This window comes from Hippoglossus hippoglossus, chromosome 19 (genome assembly GCF_009819705.1).
Source record: "Hippoglossus hippoglossus isolate fHipHip1 chromosome 19, fHipHip1.pri, whole genome shotgun sequence".
Lineage (NCBI taxonomy): Eukaryota > Metazoa > Chordata > Actinopteri > Pleuronectiformes > Pleuronectidae > Hippoglossus > Hippoglossus hippoglossus.
In genome coordinates, this window is record NC_047169.1 from 18,845,347 (window position 1) to 18,857,789 (window position 12,443).

The following is a 12,443-nucleotide window of genomic DNA, read 5'->3' on the forward strand; positions in this document are numbered from 1 at the left end:
GGTCACTTTTAAACTCCACACCCCTAATTTGTCAAACAGGGTTATTATAGTCAAGTCTTAGTGTCAGAATCAGAATCGGGTCTATTACCAAGTAGGTTTCCACATACATGGAATTTGCTGTGCTGTGTTTGTGCAATAATAAATATAGAAAATATAAAACATTGGAAACAAAAATAAAATAGAAAATACTATAGAGAAATAAAAAATATACTATAAGCGGGAGGGATTGTGCAAGATGTACAGTTATTGTTATTTGTAAATTGTCAAGTGTCAAAGTCACAGGTAGGGACATCAGTGCAGTTGGGTTAAGGGCTTAAGCATTTTCAAGGTCATTCATAATGGCTGTAGTTGTTCATATGGGTATTATGACCTTTCACAATGCCCCATGCTGTCACTGCACATGCTGTGACATAGAACACAAAGTGGCAAAGTTAACAGCAGGTCCTGTTGTGCCGCCTGTGGTTGTACAGGTGAATCACATCAGAGATCGGGGCAAACTACTAATTAGTAGTGCAAACTACTCTTCATCACTCTGACTGTTATGGTTTCTGTGTAATGGAACTTATCATTCTATTCTGCGAACGCATAAATATCTAAAACGTGTTTGACTCAGACAGCACCAGAGATGAACCTGCAGGGAGAGCAGTGCTGTCTAATGTGTAAAGCTGCACACTGTCTCTGTCTCTGTGATCCAGCGCTATGACCAGGAGCTGTTTAAGCTGGCGCTGCCATGTCTCAGTGCTGTGGCAGGCGCCCTCCCTCCAGACTACATGGAGTCTAACTACATGGTCATGATGGAGAAACAGTCGTCCATGGACTCAGAGGGAAACTTCACTCCTCAGCCTGCAGACACTTCCAAGTGAACAAACAGACTTTTATTAATGATTCCTTAAAAAAAAAAAGATAAAATCCAGTAACAGATTGAAATGTTTAAATATTCACTATTATTATAATAGGATCAAAATTTGATGAGACTTTGCCACAAGAGACACCTCATATGTGACTGTGAATGTTTCTGTTATCATCAGCGTGACTGTCCCAGAGAAACTGGACTATTTCATCAGCAGATATGCAGAGCACAACCATGAAAAGTGGTGCATAGAAAAGGTAAGGAGTGAGAAGTCAAACACTGGGCTCATCCTGTTCCTGATTATTTTTAAAGACGTCGCACTAGTTTGAATTTTGAAATATCTTTCCTGTGTATTGTGCAGTTTTCCAACGGCTGGTCGCACGGGGATCAGCTATGTGAAATCAGCAAGAGCCACACTTTACTGAAACCATACAAAGGCCTCTCTGAGAAGGTAGTGTGCATGCAACAGGCAAGAAGACCTGACGGTGTTCAAGTGAAGTCAACACCGGTCACAGCAGCTGGGCTCATGTTGTCACTCTTTTGCAAATATTCAGATTTCACGTTTGAACCAATTTGATTGACTTGATTTGGTCGATTGATTTTAATAATGATTGCTGGAAGACAAAACAGTTAACTGAAGCCTTAAATCACTGCTGAAGAACATATCTCTGCGCTGGCAACGGCTGTAATTGGAGACATTATGCTTTGGGTTGTCCGTGAGTCCCACTTCCATGGCACGAACATTAATTTGGACTCAAGGATTAACTGATTTAAATTCGGTGGTCAGAAGCTTAAGGTCAAGGTTGCTTTGACCTCATAAATCACATTATTTGTCATAACTCAAGAGTTCACAGAGTTTTTCTGACTAAATTTAGCACAAAATGTCTGATTGGACACAATGAAAGAGTGGAGATGTTCTAAGGTCAGCTTCACTGTGACATCATAATGTTCTGCAAACACACTTTTCTGGCTGTTTTTTAGACACATAGTAGAACAGAAGGACAGATTGTTGTGATTTTTCCCGCAATTTATGTAAAACTGCAAGGAGGTGATTCTGTTTTCCTCAGATACTGTACAGGCATAGATTGGTAGAGGTCTTTTTATAGACTTACTTTGAAACGACTTGCAGTGAGAAGTCTGTCATTATTCACCGTAAGCAGCCGTATGCCACTGGAAATATCCTGAGAAGTGATCTTTTGCAAAGCGAGCACCGGACCCTTTGTAATGGATCAGTGAGGTTGGGTTGTGTTCTCGTAGGATAAAGAATCCTACTGCTGGTCAGTCAAAGAGTCCCTGATGACCATGCTGTCGTGGGGCTGGAGCATCGAGAGGATCAGGGAGGGAGACCCCGCCAGCATCCACAACAAGTCCCGGAGGATATCACAAGCCAGCCAGGTACACACCGATACATACACACCAGCATGCACACAATTGCACTCACATGCAAAGGAGTTAAACATTTTGCTGAAAATTATATTCGTACAGAAAACGTCATGAGAAGGTGACAGTAGCATTCAGTGTGTTTCTCTTCCACAGCTGTCTTTTGAAGGAAATGCAGCTTTCAGCCCGAGACCCATTGATATGAGTAATGTAACACTGTCCAGAGACATGCAGGTAGGCCCACTGTATACGCATGAAGAATAAAATGATAAACTGCATATGATCAAAATAATTGAAATGAACTGTATTTGATCTCTGATCTATTGTAGCACTGTAGAACATAAGCTATAGAGGATGAAGAGATGAATGGAGATGCGCAGTGCAACAGAGTCACATATGTTTTATATTGTGTTTGTCCAGTCTATGGCAGAGCTGCTGGCAGAGAATTCTCATAATATCTGGGCCAGGGAAAAGAAGACAGAGCTGGAAGCCAAAGGTAAATCTAACACGACACATCCTCACACAGTTTTTCCTAAATCTTTTTTTTTTTCTTTTCTTTTGCTGCCATCCCCATCAGTTATTAGTGTTGATGTCATTAGCTTGGAACAAAGGCAAGGGTCACAATTCCAGCAGCTTGTCTGAATCAGGATATGAAGATATGAAGTGAAATGGCCATTAATAGAGTTAACTAAAAAAGTTGGGTTTAAGCTAGTTTTACACACTTAAATATAAGGGTTCTCTTTGCAATAGCAATTTTTCTTTTTTCTTTTATCCTCGTGGGATGTTGTTGTGTCCAGGTGGAGGAAACCATCCCCTTCTGGTTCCTTATGATACACTGACTGCCAAAGAGAAATCTAAAGACAGAGAAAAGGCACAAGACATCCTCAAGTTCCTTCAGATCAACGGCTACACTGTGTCCAGGTGGGAAATAGGCAAACACTCTACGCACAAAATGGAAATAGTGCGATATCATTTTTCATGATGCTGGTGTGCCGCTATGTGCATGGCAGTCTGACCCAAAGTCACATAATATAAACTTCATCAGTGCGTGTTTGTTCCAAAAGTCTTGGGACGTGTTGACTCTAAACTACCACAGAGAGGGTAAGAAGAGGGCGGCCTATGCATCATGTTATCATGACAGCAAGCAAGGCTTTTGAGATGTAGTGATTGATAAAGAAAGATCTTCTGCACAGATGTCTGATGAAGATGGCTGAATTTATATTTAACTTTCATAGTACTGAATAAAAGCATTAACTCGATGAGCCTCAGTTGTCCGTACTTGAATATATGAGTTTATAACAACATGGATCTGTATACAGAGACAATTCTTGGTCTAACGTACATGCTGACAATCAAACCAGAAAGCTTAAGGTACAATGGAAGCATTCCAGTATAATACCAAAAGGGAGGGAACAGATAGGAGTCTGTGTCACTATAAGTTACGACAAGATGTCCGTTATCCTCATGGGATACAGACTCTCGAGGTTCGCCTTATCACAACACCAGAGGCAGGATGGCAACTCCTAAAACAAAACAGACAACATCTAATCCAAAGAATGACTGCAGAGGCTTTAGACCTCTCAGGTCCAACAACTGTGAAACATAATTCAGGTCAGGCATAACATCATTTTAAAGGTATTAGAGTGAGTAAGTAACAAATTCCCTCACAGTGATATATAATGATGTATAATAGTAAATTATTATATTCATACGTGATATGAAAAAGGTACTACTCTTAAATAAGTGCAACATTACAGGTGTTGGAAGGTGTTACCATGTTTGCCAGAGATCAGGCTCAGGATGTCTCAGGATCCTGTCATGGCTCAGGATCAGAGGGATGAGTCCTTCTGTGTACTGAGGATACTGCCGGGCAGGAGGGGTTTGCAGGATCGGAAGTGACTCGAGATTTAGTGATAATGATAAAGCCAAGCAGAGAATGACACTCGGTCTCTGTGCCACACCTAAACACTCCAGACCTATCTTTGTAATGTACACAGAGAAAATTATACTCTCTCATGTAAAGTGCTTGTTCATTGTGGGAACTGTTGGGTTTCGCTATATTTTTTAAGGTCTTGACCTTCTATGTAAAGTGCCTTCGGATAATGTATATTATGATTTGTCGCCATACAAATAAAATTGAATTAAATGAATGTAGCAAAAATGAAAAATAAGTGTCTTTCCAAAACAATATCAGTCCATCATTTTGACGTAAAGTGTCTTGTTCCCAGAGGTGTAAAGACCCAGGAGCTGGACACTCCAGCTATAGAGAAACGATTTGCCTACACCTTCCTCCAGCAGCTGATCACATACGTGGACCAGGCCCACCAACACATGATGGAGTTTGGTGAGAATCATCTGCTGTCGAATGAAAGATAGACATATGACAGTTCATACAGTAATATAATGGAATGTGCATGCAAGGTATTATTTATATAAGTGAATATTAAACATGATATTATTTAGATTAGATTCACAATGGCTGGTGCAGAGTGGAATGTGTGGGTGGTTACCTGATCATTAGCACAATTTATGTCTGTGTGAAAATCTAATTGTTTCAATTGACCCAAGTTCAGAAGAATGAAGGGTTTTCTATCTTAAGCTCTTGCGAAGGGAATAATATTTTAGATCCCTCTATGATTTATAGTAGCCACAGATAATAGCTGTTTATCTGTTGTAATCCATATTCATGATAAAGAGATTCATGCGATAAATTGCTAAAGCAAATACAATGTACCCAGGTGCATTAGAAAAAGAAACAGTTTACTTTGAGTAGTAAGTGTGCTTCCCTCGGTGCTCTTGATGTGAATGTCACAAAGTAATACCATCCAGGTCTTGTCATGTGATTCTGTTCTGCTCTTCTGTTCATTTAGATCTGGGAACAAGAGTGAAGGGAGAGATTCCCCATGAGCAGCAGATTAAGTTCTTTGGAAAGGTCAGAACTCATCATCTGTTTTTCATTCATGAGTGTCAGTTGGGAAATTGGGTATGTTCACGTCTTTTTACGCAAAGTTATAGAAGAAAAACATTCAAGTGCATCAGGTTGTTTGGTGCTGGACAATCTCCCTGTGTACAAAATATTGTTTAATTAAAATGTAACACTGTCTTCAACATTCAAGTGGGGCTGCAGGGCCTGAGGCAACGACTGAAACTGACAGTGTGCTATACAACGTTGTTATTGATCAATAAGTGTGTCAGCAGTATTCAGAATAATCTCAAAGGGGTATCTGAAGATTCGAGTAAATCAAATTTCTTCTTAAGAATGATCCGTAATATGGCAGAAATATTGGTCCAAACCCTAATTTGCTAATTAGCAACAAACAAGTATGGGACAAATTCAAATGTGACCTGATTATGGTGCCAGAGGAAAAGTCAGGGGATCACATCACAGTCCATTCCTCAGATTGTGGAGTGGTCCCACCAAGACACACACTCAACCAACCACGAGTCAGTCTCAGCTGTCAATCATGACATCTCAAAACATTAAAACCAAACTTATCAGAAACTTGAACAGTTGCCCGTACGTCAGTGGGATAAGAACTACCTAAATGACAGAAACCATCTTTGGAAAAGTATATTCAGCATGTACTTTGACTTAATAATTTGGTCCATGTCCCATCTGCTAACATGGAAGACGCAGGGTTTATGACCTGTACTCCATCCAGCCACCAGGGGGTGATTTAGATGTTTTGGTTTCACCTCTACACACTGTTAAACATTCTGTCCTTGAAGAGAAAAAAAGACAATTTCTAAAGACATGGGTTGGGCTGTTGACTTTTTTCTGTTTCTAAGGACAGTGGTAATTACACTGTGTTTCTGCTATTCAACCCACAGGTTGTCTTGCCATTGGTGGATCAGTACTTTAAAAACCATAGGCTGTACTTCCTGTCCACAGCCATTCATCCAATCAGCAGTGGTGGCCACGCCTCCAACAAGGAGAAGGAGATGGTGACCAGGTGAGTGTGGCAAACGACACAACAGGAGCCAGTTGTGGCAGTATCGTTGGGTATAGCACTTTAACTTTTGTAATTTTGCTTAAAAAACTAATATTTTGAAATGACTAAACATGTATGACAGTCATCAAGCTGTTGGAAGTCTCAACACCAGGCTGTGAGACTTTATATACAATACCTCCTGCACTTTTCCCCTGGGTCTGTCTCATTTGATTATTTCTTATCTATTTCTCTGCTTCCCTCTCCACCTCCTCCTCTCTCCTTCCATTGAATCTTTTCAGTCTTTTCTGCAAACTGGGAGTTCTTGTCAGACATAGGATATCCTTGTTTGGTAAGGATGGTTTGTATGTCATGCTTTTTGGTTGGTGAGACATTACACAAGTGCTGAGTGTTATTGTGCAGTATGAGTGGACTCATGACTCATGACATGCCAACCAGACCAGGGGTTCAAACCTGTCACCTTTCAGGGAAACTCACTGTTTTGAATCCAAAGTAAACTTTTCATTTGTGTGATCCTTGTAGATCTGACCATTTTTTGGAAAATGAGTGAACACAAGCCATCACAATTAGGAAGTAAAAGTAGGTGTTAATATAATGTCCATGGAGGCTAACATTAGCTAGCATACTTATTCCAAATTCCACTTGTATAACATTACTGACTTTAAGGCTCTGGGACGACTCCTTTAACGTTACTTACATTATCGTGCTACGATTATGACATAAGTAGATATTATTAGTGAGGCTAATTATGTCAAAATCATGGCATAATCAGCAAATTTGCTTTTTGATTTGTTTTGGGACAAGTTAATGCTTTATAAGATAAGTTAATGCTTTATTAGTCCATTTGAAAAGAGACTAATAATAAGACTTTATTTATGTTGAATGGAAGGCTGGTTACAGTCGGCTATTTATGTTGCTTTAGAGGAGCAAATATCAAACTCACTGAAAAAGACACAAGCTAAATTACCTGTGTTGTGGTGGCACACAAAGAGTACCAACCAAATTCATTCCCCCCCACCATCCTCATAATGCCCCCCACACCCAGGCCACCAAAGGGGTTTGCGTCATTGTCACTTTTTTCACCCCTCATGAGTTTGCACCCCTGCAAAGGTTCCTCCCACACAATGTGGGATGAATTGGTCAGTGTGACCATTATTTTGCAATGTTTGGTGAAGGAAAGGAAGCATGATTTCAAACTATTCCTGGAAAATACACATTTCACAAAAGACAAAAGATAGGGATATGAGACAATTATCGTGATGGCAGCTCTTCATGTAGATATTACAAGTCTTCATCTCAGACTGACACTGTCACTGTGGGTTCACCCAGCCTGTCTCATTTTAAAGCTTCCTGCATTGATGCCTGATTTTTCGGCGTAAAATGAAGAACTCAACCATTGTGCCCCTTCAGCACTCCGTATCCCATAATCCATTTGGATCAGACAATTTCTCTATTGTTGCTTTCAGGTGGTTCTTCTAAATGCGGTAAATATCACTTTTTATATCCGGTGACCATCTGTTAAATATATAATTTTTAATGAAAATCGAAATAAAGGCCAACCATAGAATTTAGTTGACCCATTACAGCATTTTTTATATTTAAAGAAACATTGCAAACATGATGTCTGTGTCATCAACCTCTGCCTATTATTTGAATATGGTGTCTCACTGCGGGTTATGGAGACTCCCATTTTGCCAGACAAGCTTATCTTGACAACAACCAAACCCCTCTCACACTAATGTGTGTGAATGACACATGTCCATTATGAGCGTGAGCAAGGATTGAAGACCCACCATTTAAAAGCCTGCACATGTGAGACACAAAGACCATGTAGATGCTCTGATAGAGTAGATGTCTCCTAAACAGAGGACAAGAGTCTGCCAAACCCATGGTAGAAATCACTTGTAGTATTCTCTGCATTCACATGCAAAGTGCAAACTGGGCACACCATATGCAACAGCTGCTTCTCCACAGAACACTGCAGGGTCCACTGGTGGGCATGGAGTCATTACATTTGGGGAAAAATCAGGATGGAGCCTCAAAGTCACCCTGAGGTTCCCAGGGTAGTGTACAAACAGGCAAGATGCACAGGAAGTGCATGAATGTTACTTACGTGTTTGGTTTTGGCCAAAGTCAAGAAGAGCAAAGCTGCCTTAAGAAATAACATCTTCATGTTTATATGTTCAAGTAGGTCAAAGACAGGCCCTGTGAGGGTTTACACAACATCAGCCACATATTTGAACAGGGACTCTATGATTAATACCTGTACCATCAAACTGCACAGCCTGAGAAATGATCCGACAGTATGTGGTTCTAAATAGAAGTGTGTGCATGGGTGTGTGTGTGTGTGCGTGTGTGTGCGTGCATGCATGCATGATATTGTGGGTGTGTGTACACTATCCTCTGCACAGCACCTGTGTGTTGTCTGGTCGGTGATGCAACTTGCTGTATTAAGAAACATTTTGCACTTCCTCTGTGTCATTTTCTTCAAAGTTAAAAGGTGTTCTAATGCAGATTCAATCTTCATACAAGTGGAGACAAAGGGATACATTTGGACTATTAAAATATTTAACATTTTAATATTGTTTATTGGTTTTATTAGGCTATTTAAATATGATCAATGGTGAAACTGTATATGTGAATTCCTCCATCTCATATGACAGTGTACAAGTTAAGTACTTAATAAATAGATTGTATAGTTTGAACTCACTTATGCATTACATTTAAACAATTTTAATGGAACATCCTTTTCTCTGAACATGATGCTCCTCTGTGTTTTTCATTAAAAAGACAAACATAATAAAGGGGTTCCTCAGATTTTTTTTTCAGGCAGTTCAAGTTGGTTTTCAACAAGCAGCGTCAGTCTTGTGTGTGTCTGTGTGTGTCTGTGTGTGGCTGGTCCTCACCAATTCAACGGGCTGTTTGAGGGTTAACACTTGGTTTTGGGCGAGGGAATGCATTATGTCAATCAGTGTCCCCACAACTATAGAGAGACGTGCATGTGTGTGTGTGTCTGTGTGTCTTTTGGGCCTGAATGATAAGAACCGCAAATTCTGACCAGTTTGTGTATCATGTAATCCTCTCTGGTCTCCAGGTAACAATGCCACATCCATCGTCAACTGTCTGCAGATACTGGGACAAAGCCTGGATGCCAGGTAAGGACAGAATGACTGTGACACGTGTGTGTCATCACAGCAGGGATGGCGTTTAAAGGTGCTACATGTAAGTTTAGCCCCTGAACAGCTCATTTCGGGAGCAGGAGTTATGGAGACTGATGATGGTCAATCACCAAGAGCTTCAGCCAACGTTTACAAGTAAAGAAACAGATTTTGATGCTTGTTTAACTCTACAAAACTGAACTCTTTATATTGTTTGTAAGGTGGCTGATATACATGGCCTGATCCTGAGATTCAGCATCTTCAAACACATCACAGTCTAGACATGAACGCACTCTAAGCTGGCATAAACGGAATAATCACTTAATGTCAACCGTACAGAATGTCAAACCCCTGTAGATGACATTAAGCCTACAACTGCTGCACATGGCCATCATAGAATTCATCTGTACCAAATGTGGCTTTTGCCAAGATAGACAGAGTGAATGTTTCACCATTAGCATCATGGAATCTGCAGAAGTCTGTGCTCTTTCTCAAGTTTTCACTGAAACCACCAATATCAATCCACATTTCACCTCAGCGATGGCATACAGCATGAGACGTGTACAACAAAACATCATTGTCATCAAGATCTTTCACATGACTAAGGAGTCATAAAGGACCAGGGTTACTCTCAGATTTCAGTGAGGACATCTTACAAACTAACAGTTCCAGGAGCTGGATATCATGAGGCATATATATACCCTGCAGACTTATTTTAGTTGGGAGTTTGGAGCTCCGGTCAACCACTGAATGATTCAGTGAATTGATTCTTTTCATGACTGATTCTACTGATTTGGGACAAAAATAACCCTCGTGGAGCAGATGAAAAACTACCTCAAACATTTTGTTGAGCTTTAGACTGAAAGTTTTGAATTCTACAGATTTCATTAGAGTTCAAATATTAACCTTTCTCCATGTGTAACAGAATTTAATATGAAAAGGGGACAGTCCTATCCGTTGGTGGAATAAACCATCTCTTGTGTAGATAATTGCTGAAAACGTAACTCTCCCCATACATCAGGACAGTGATGAAGACTGGTCTGGAGTCAGTGAAGGTGGCCCTGCGGTCGTACTTTGACAGCGCGGCAGAGGATCTGGAGAAGACACAGGAGAACCTCAAGCTGGGTCAGTTCACCCACAGCAGGGAGCAGCCACGAGGTGTCACTCAGATCATCAACTACACCACCTTCGCCCTGCTGCCTGTCCTGTCCTCCCTGTTCGAGCACATCGGACAGAACATGTTCGGAGAGGACCTCATATGTGAGTACCCACTTGTGGTGTTCATACCACGTTTGATTCAGGCATCTAGGGTGAAATCGTGCTTGTTAATCTTTATTTCCTCATGAAGAGTTGAAAAAATAAAGCATTTTATATTCGTTAAAACCTTTTTAAATGGAGAATTGTCAGATTTCCAATATAGAATTTATTTAGTCTATTCGAATACAGAGGAATTTCTATATTTCCATTTAAAAAAAAGTTTTTTGTTTGCCTTTCTTCCTCCAGTGGATGATGTCCAGGTCTCCTGCTACAGAATCCTCAACAGCCTTTACTTTCTGGGAACCAACAAAAGCATCTATGTAGAGAGGTGCAGTATGAGTATACCCTACAAATATCTTTTATAAAAACAGAAAGCCTCTTCCAGTATCATGTTTCTTACACATCTGTGGATAGGTGTTCATGTTCATCTGTGCATAGTAAATTTATTTACAGCAAAGCTAACCCTAACCACTGACACAACAATGTCACATGTCAATGACAACTTACAAAGTTCACAAAGGAATTCCAAAGTCATGAAAGTTTCTTTGTGCTGAACACTGATGCAGTTCAATTACAATTAAAGTACAATTTTAAACCTATTACCTAACCGTCTTATTAAATGAGAAATGTTTTTTTATTGATTTTGACATTAATTAATCACTTGATTCAAAAATGTAAATAAATTATAGATCATGAAAATAATGAAAATCTTTAACCTCTCCTCTTCTGCCCTTTTCTCTTTTTTCCTCTCTTCTTCTGTCCCCTCCTCCTCTGTCCTTTTCCTCTCGTGTCCTAACCTCTCCTCTTCTGTTCTGTCCTCGCCTCTCCCTTCCTCTCCTCTCCTGTCCTCTGTCCTCTCCTCTTCTTTCCTTTTCCTCTCCTCTCCTCTCCTCTCCTCTCCTCTCCTCTCCTCTCCTCTCCTTCCTCTCCTCTTTTCTCCTCTCCTCTTTTGTCCTCTCCTCTCCTGTCCGCTTCTTTCCTCCCCTCTCCTGTCACCTCCTCTCCTCTCCTGTTTTCTCCTCTTCTGTCCTTTCCTCTGTCCTCTCCTCTCCTCTTCTGTCCTTTCCTCTGCCCTCTCCTCTTTTGTCCTTTTCCTCTCCTGTCCTCTGTCCTCTCCTCTCCAGACAGCGTCCAGCATTAGGAAAGTGTCTCGCTGCCTTCTCAGCAGCCTTCCCCGTTGCTTTTCTTGAGCCACACATCAACAAGTTCAACAGCTTCTCCATCTACAACAGCAAAGGGACTAAAGGCAGAGGCGGTACGGAAGAATGTGTTTTTCATTTGAATGTTTAGCTGCACTGTGAGCTTGTCTTCTACATAGATTAGGGGAAGGATAATGGTAGACGTACAAGACATGCGATTATTGATGTAATTCCATTGCCTGAGATTTACTCTCGTTCTATATACAACTCAGTCCTCCATACGGTACTGAGAGATTAAAATCAGAGTATGGTGCAGAGGGCCGAGCTCTTTCTGTTATTTGTAATCACTACAGCTGGGACCTTAAAGAAAGACAGCTGGGGGCACAAGCAGTGTGCACGAGCTGCTGATGACACAACAGATATATAATATACAGTATATAACAAGTATCAGCTATCTAAGACAAACTTAGTAGCATTAATGTATCCAAGTAATTATTAAGCTTTGTATTAAGGTTTCAGTTTACCACATTTGTTCAGAAGATACTACCAAAGGCCAAAGACTAATGGTGATGAAAAGCATGTTACAGGAAATATAACAGAGTGAATAGTGATCATTAGGCCTCAGCATCACATCTCCATGTGGGGTCAGGCCAGAGGACCTCACCACAGCTAACAGGAGAAAAGTCTCGGATTTTTCACCACAGACCTT

The 12,443-nt window shown here is 40.6% G+C and overlaps 1 protein-coding gene across 13 annotated transcripts in view; it reads left to right on the forward strand.

Moving 5' to 3' along the window:
• The window catches only part of ryr2a (ryanodine receptor 2a (cardiac)), a 166,187-nt gene that overhangs the window by 112,309 nt on the left and 41,435 nt on the right, over positions 1 to 12,443 (forward strand). For all 13 annotated transcript variants that reach the window (XM_034569590.1, XM_034569604.1, XM_034569601.1 and 10 more), the window contains 15 exons: positions 696 to 859; positions 1,029 to 1,107; positions 1,212 to 1,301; positions 2,108 to 2,245; positions 2,387 to 2,464; positions 2,651 to 2,726; positions 3,028 to 3,151; positions 4,459 to 4,574; positions 5,101 to 5,162; positions 6,062 to 6,183; positions 6,462 to 6,511; positions 9,275 to 9,335; positions 10,360 to 10,598; positions 10,842 to 10,923; positions 11,720 to 11,850. In XM_034569590.1, the coding sequence (XP_034425481.1) occupies positions 696 to 859; positions 1,029 to 1,107; positions 1,212 to 1,301; positions 2,108 to 2,245; positions 2,387 to 2,464; positions 2,651 to 2,726; positions 3,028 to 3,151; positions 4,459 to 4,574; positions 5,101 to 5,162; positions 6,062 to 6,183; positions 6,462 to 6,511; positions 9,275 to 9,335; positions 10,360 to 10,598; positions 10,842 to 10,923; positions 11,720 to 11,850 (1,612 nt within the window). The remainder of the gene's footprint in view (positions 1 to 695; positions 860 to 1,028; positions 1,108 to 1,211; positions 1,302 to 2,107; positions 2,246 to 2,386; positions 2,465 to 2,650; positions 2,727 to 3,027; positions 3,152 to 4,458; positions 4,575 to 5,100; positions 5,163 to 6,061; positions 6,184 to 6,461; positions 6,512 to 9,274; positions 9,336 to 10,359; positions 10,599 to 10,841; positions 10,924 to 11,719; positions 11,851 to 12,443) is intronic.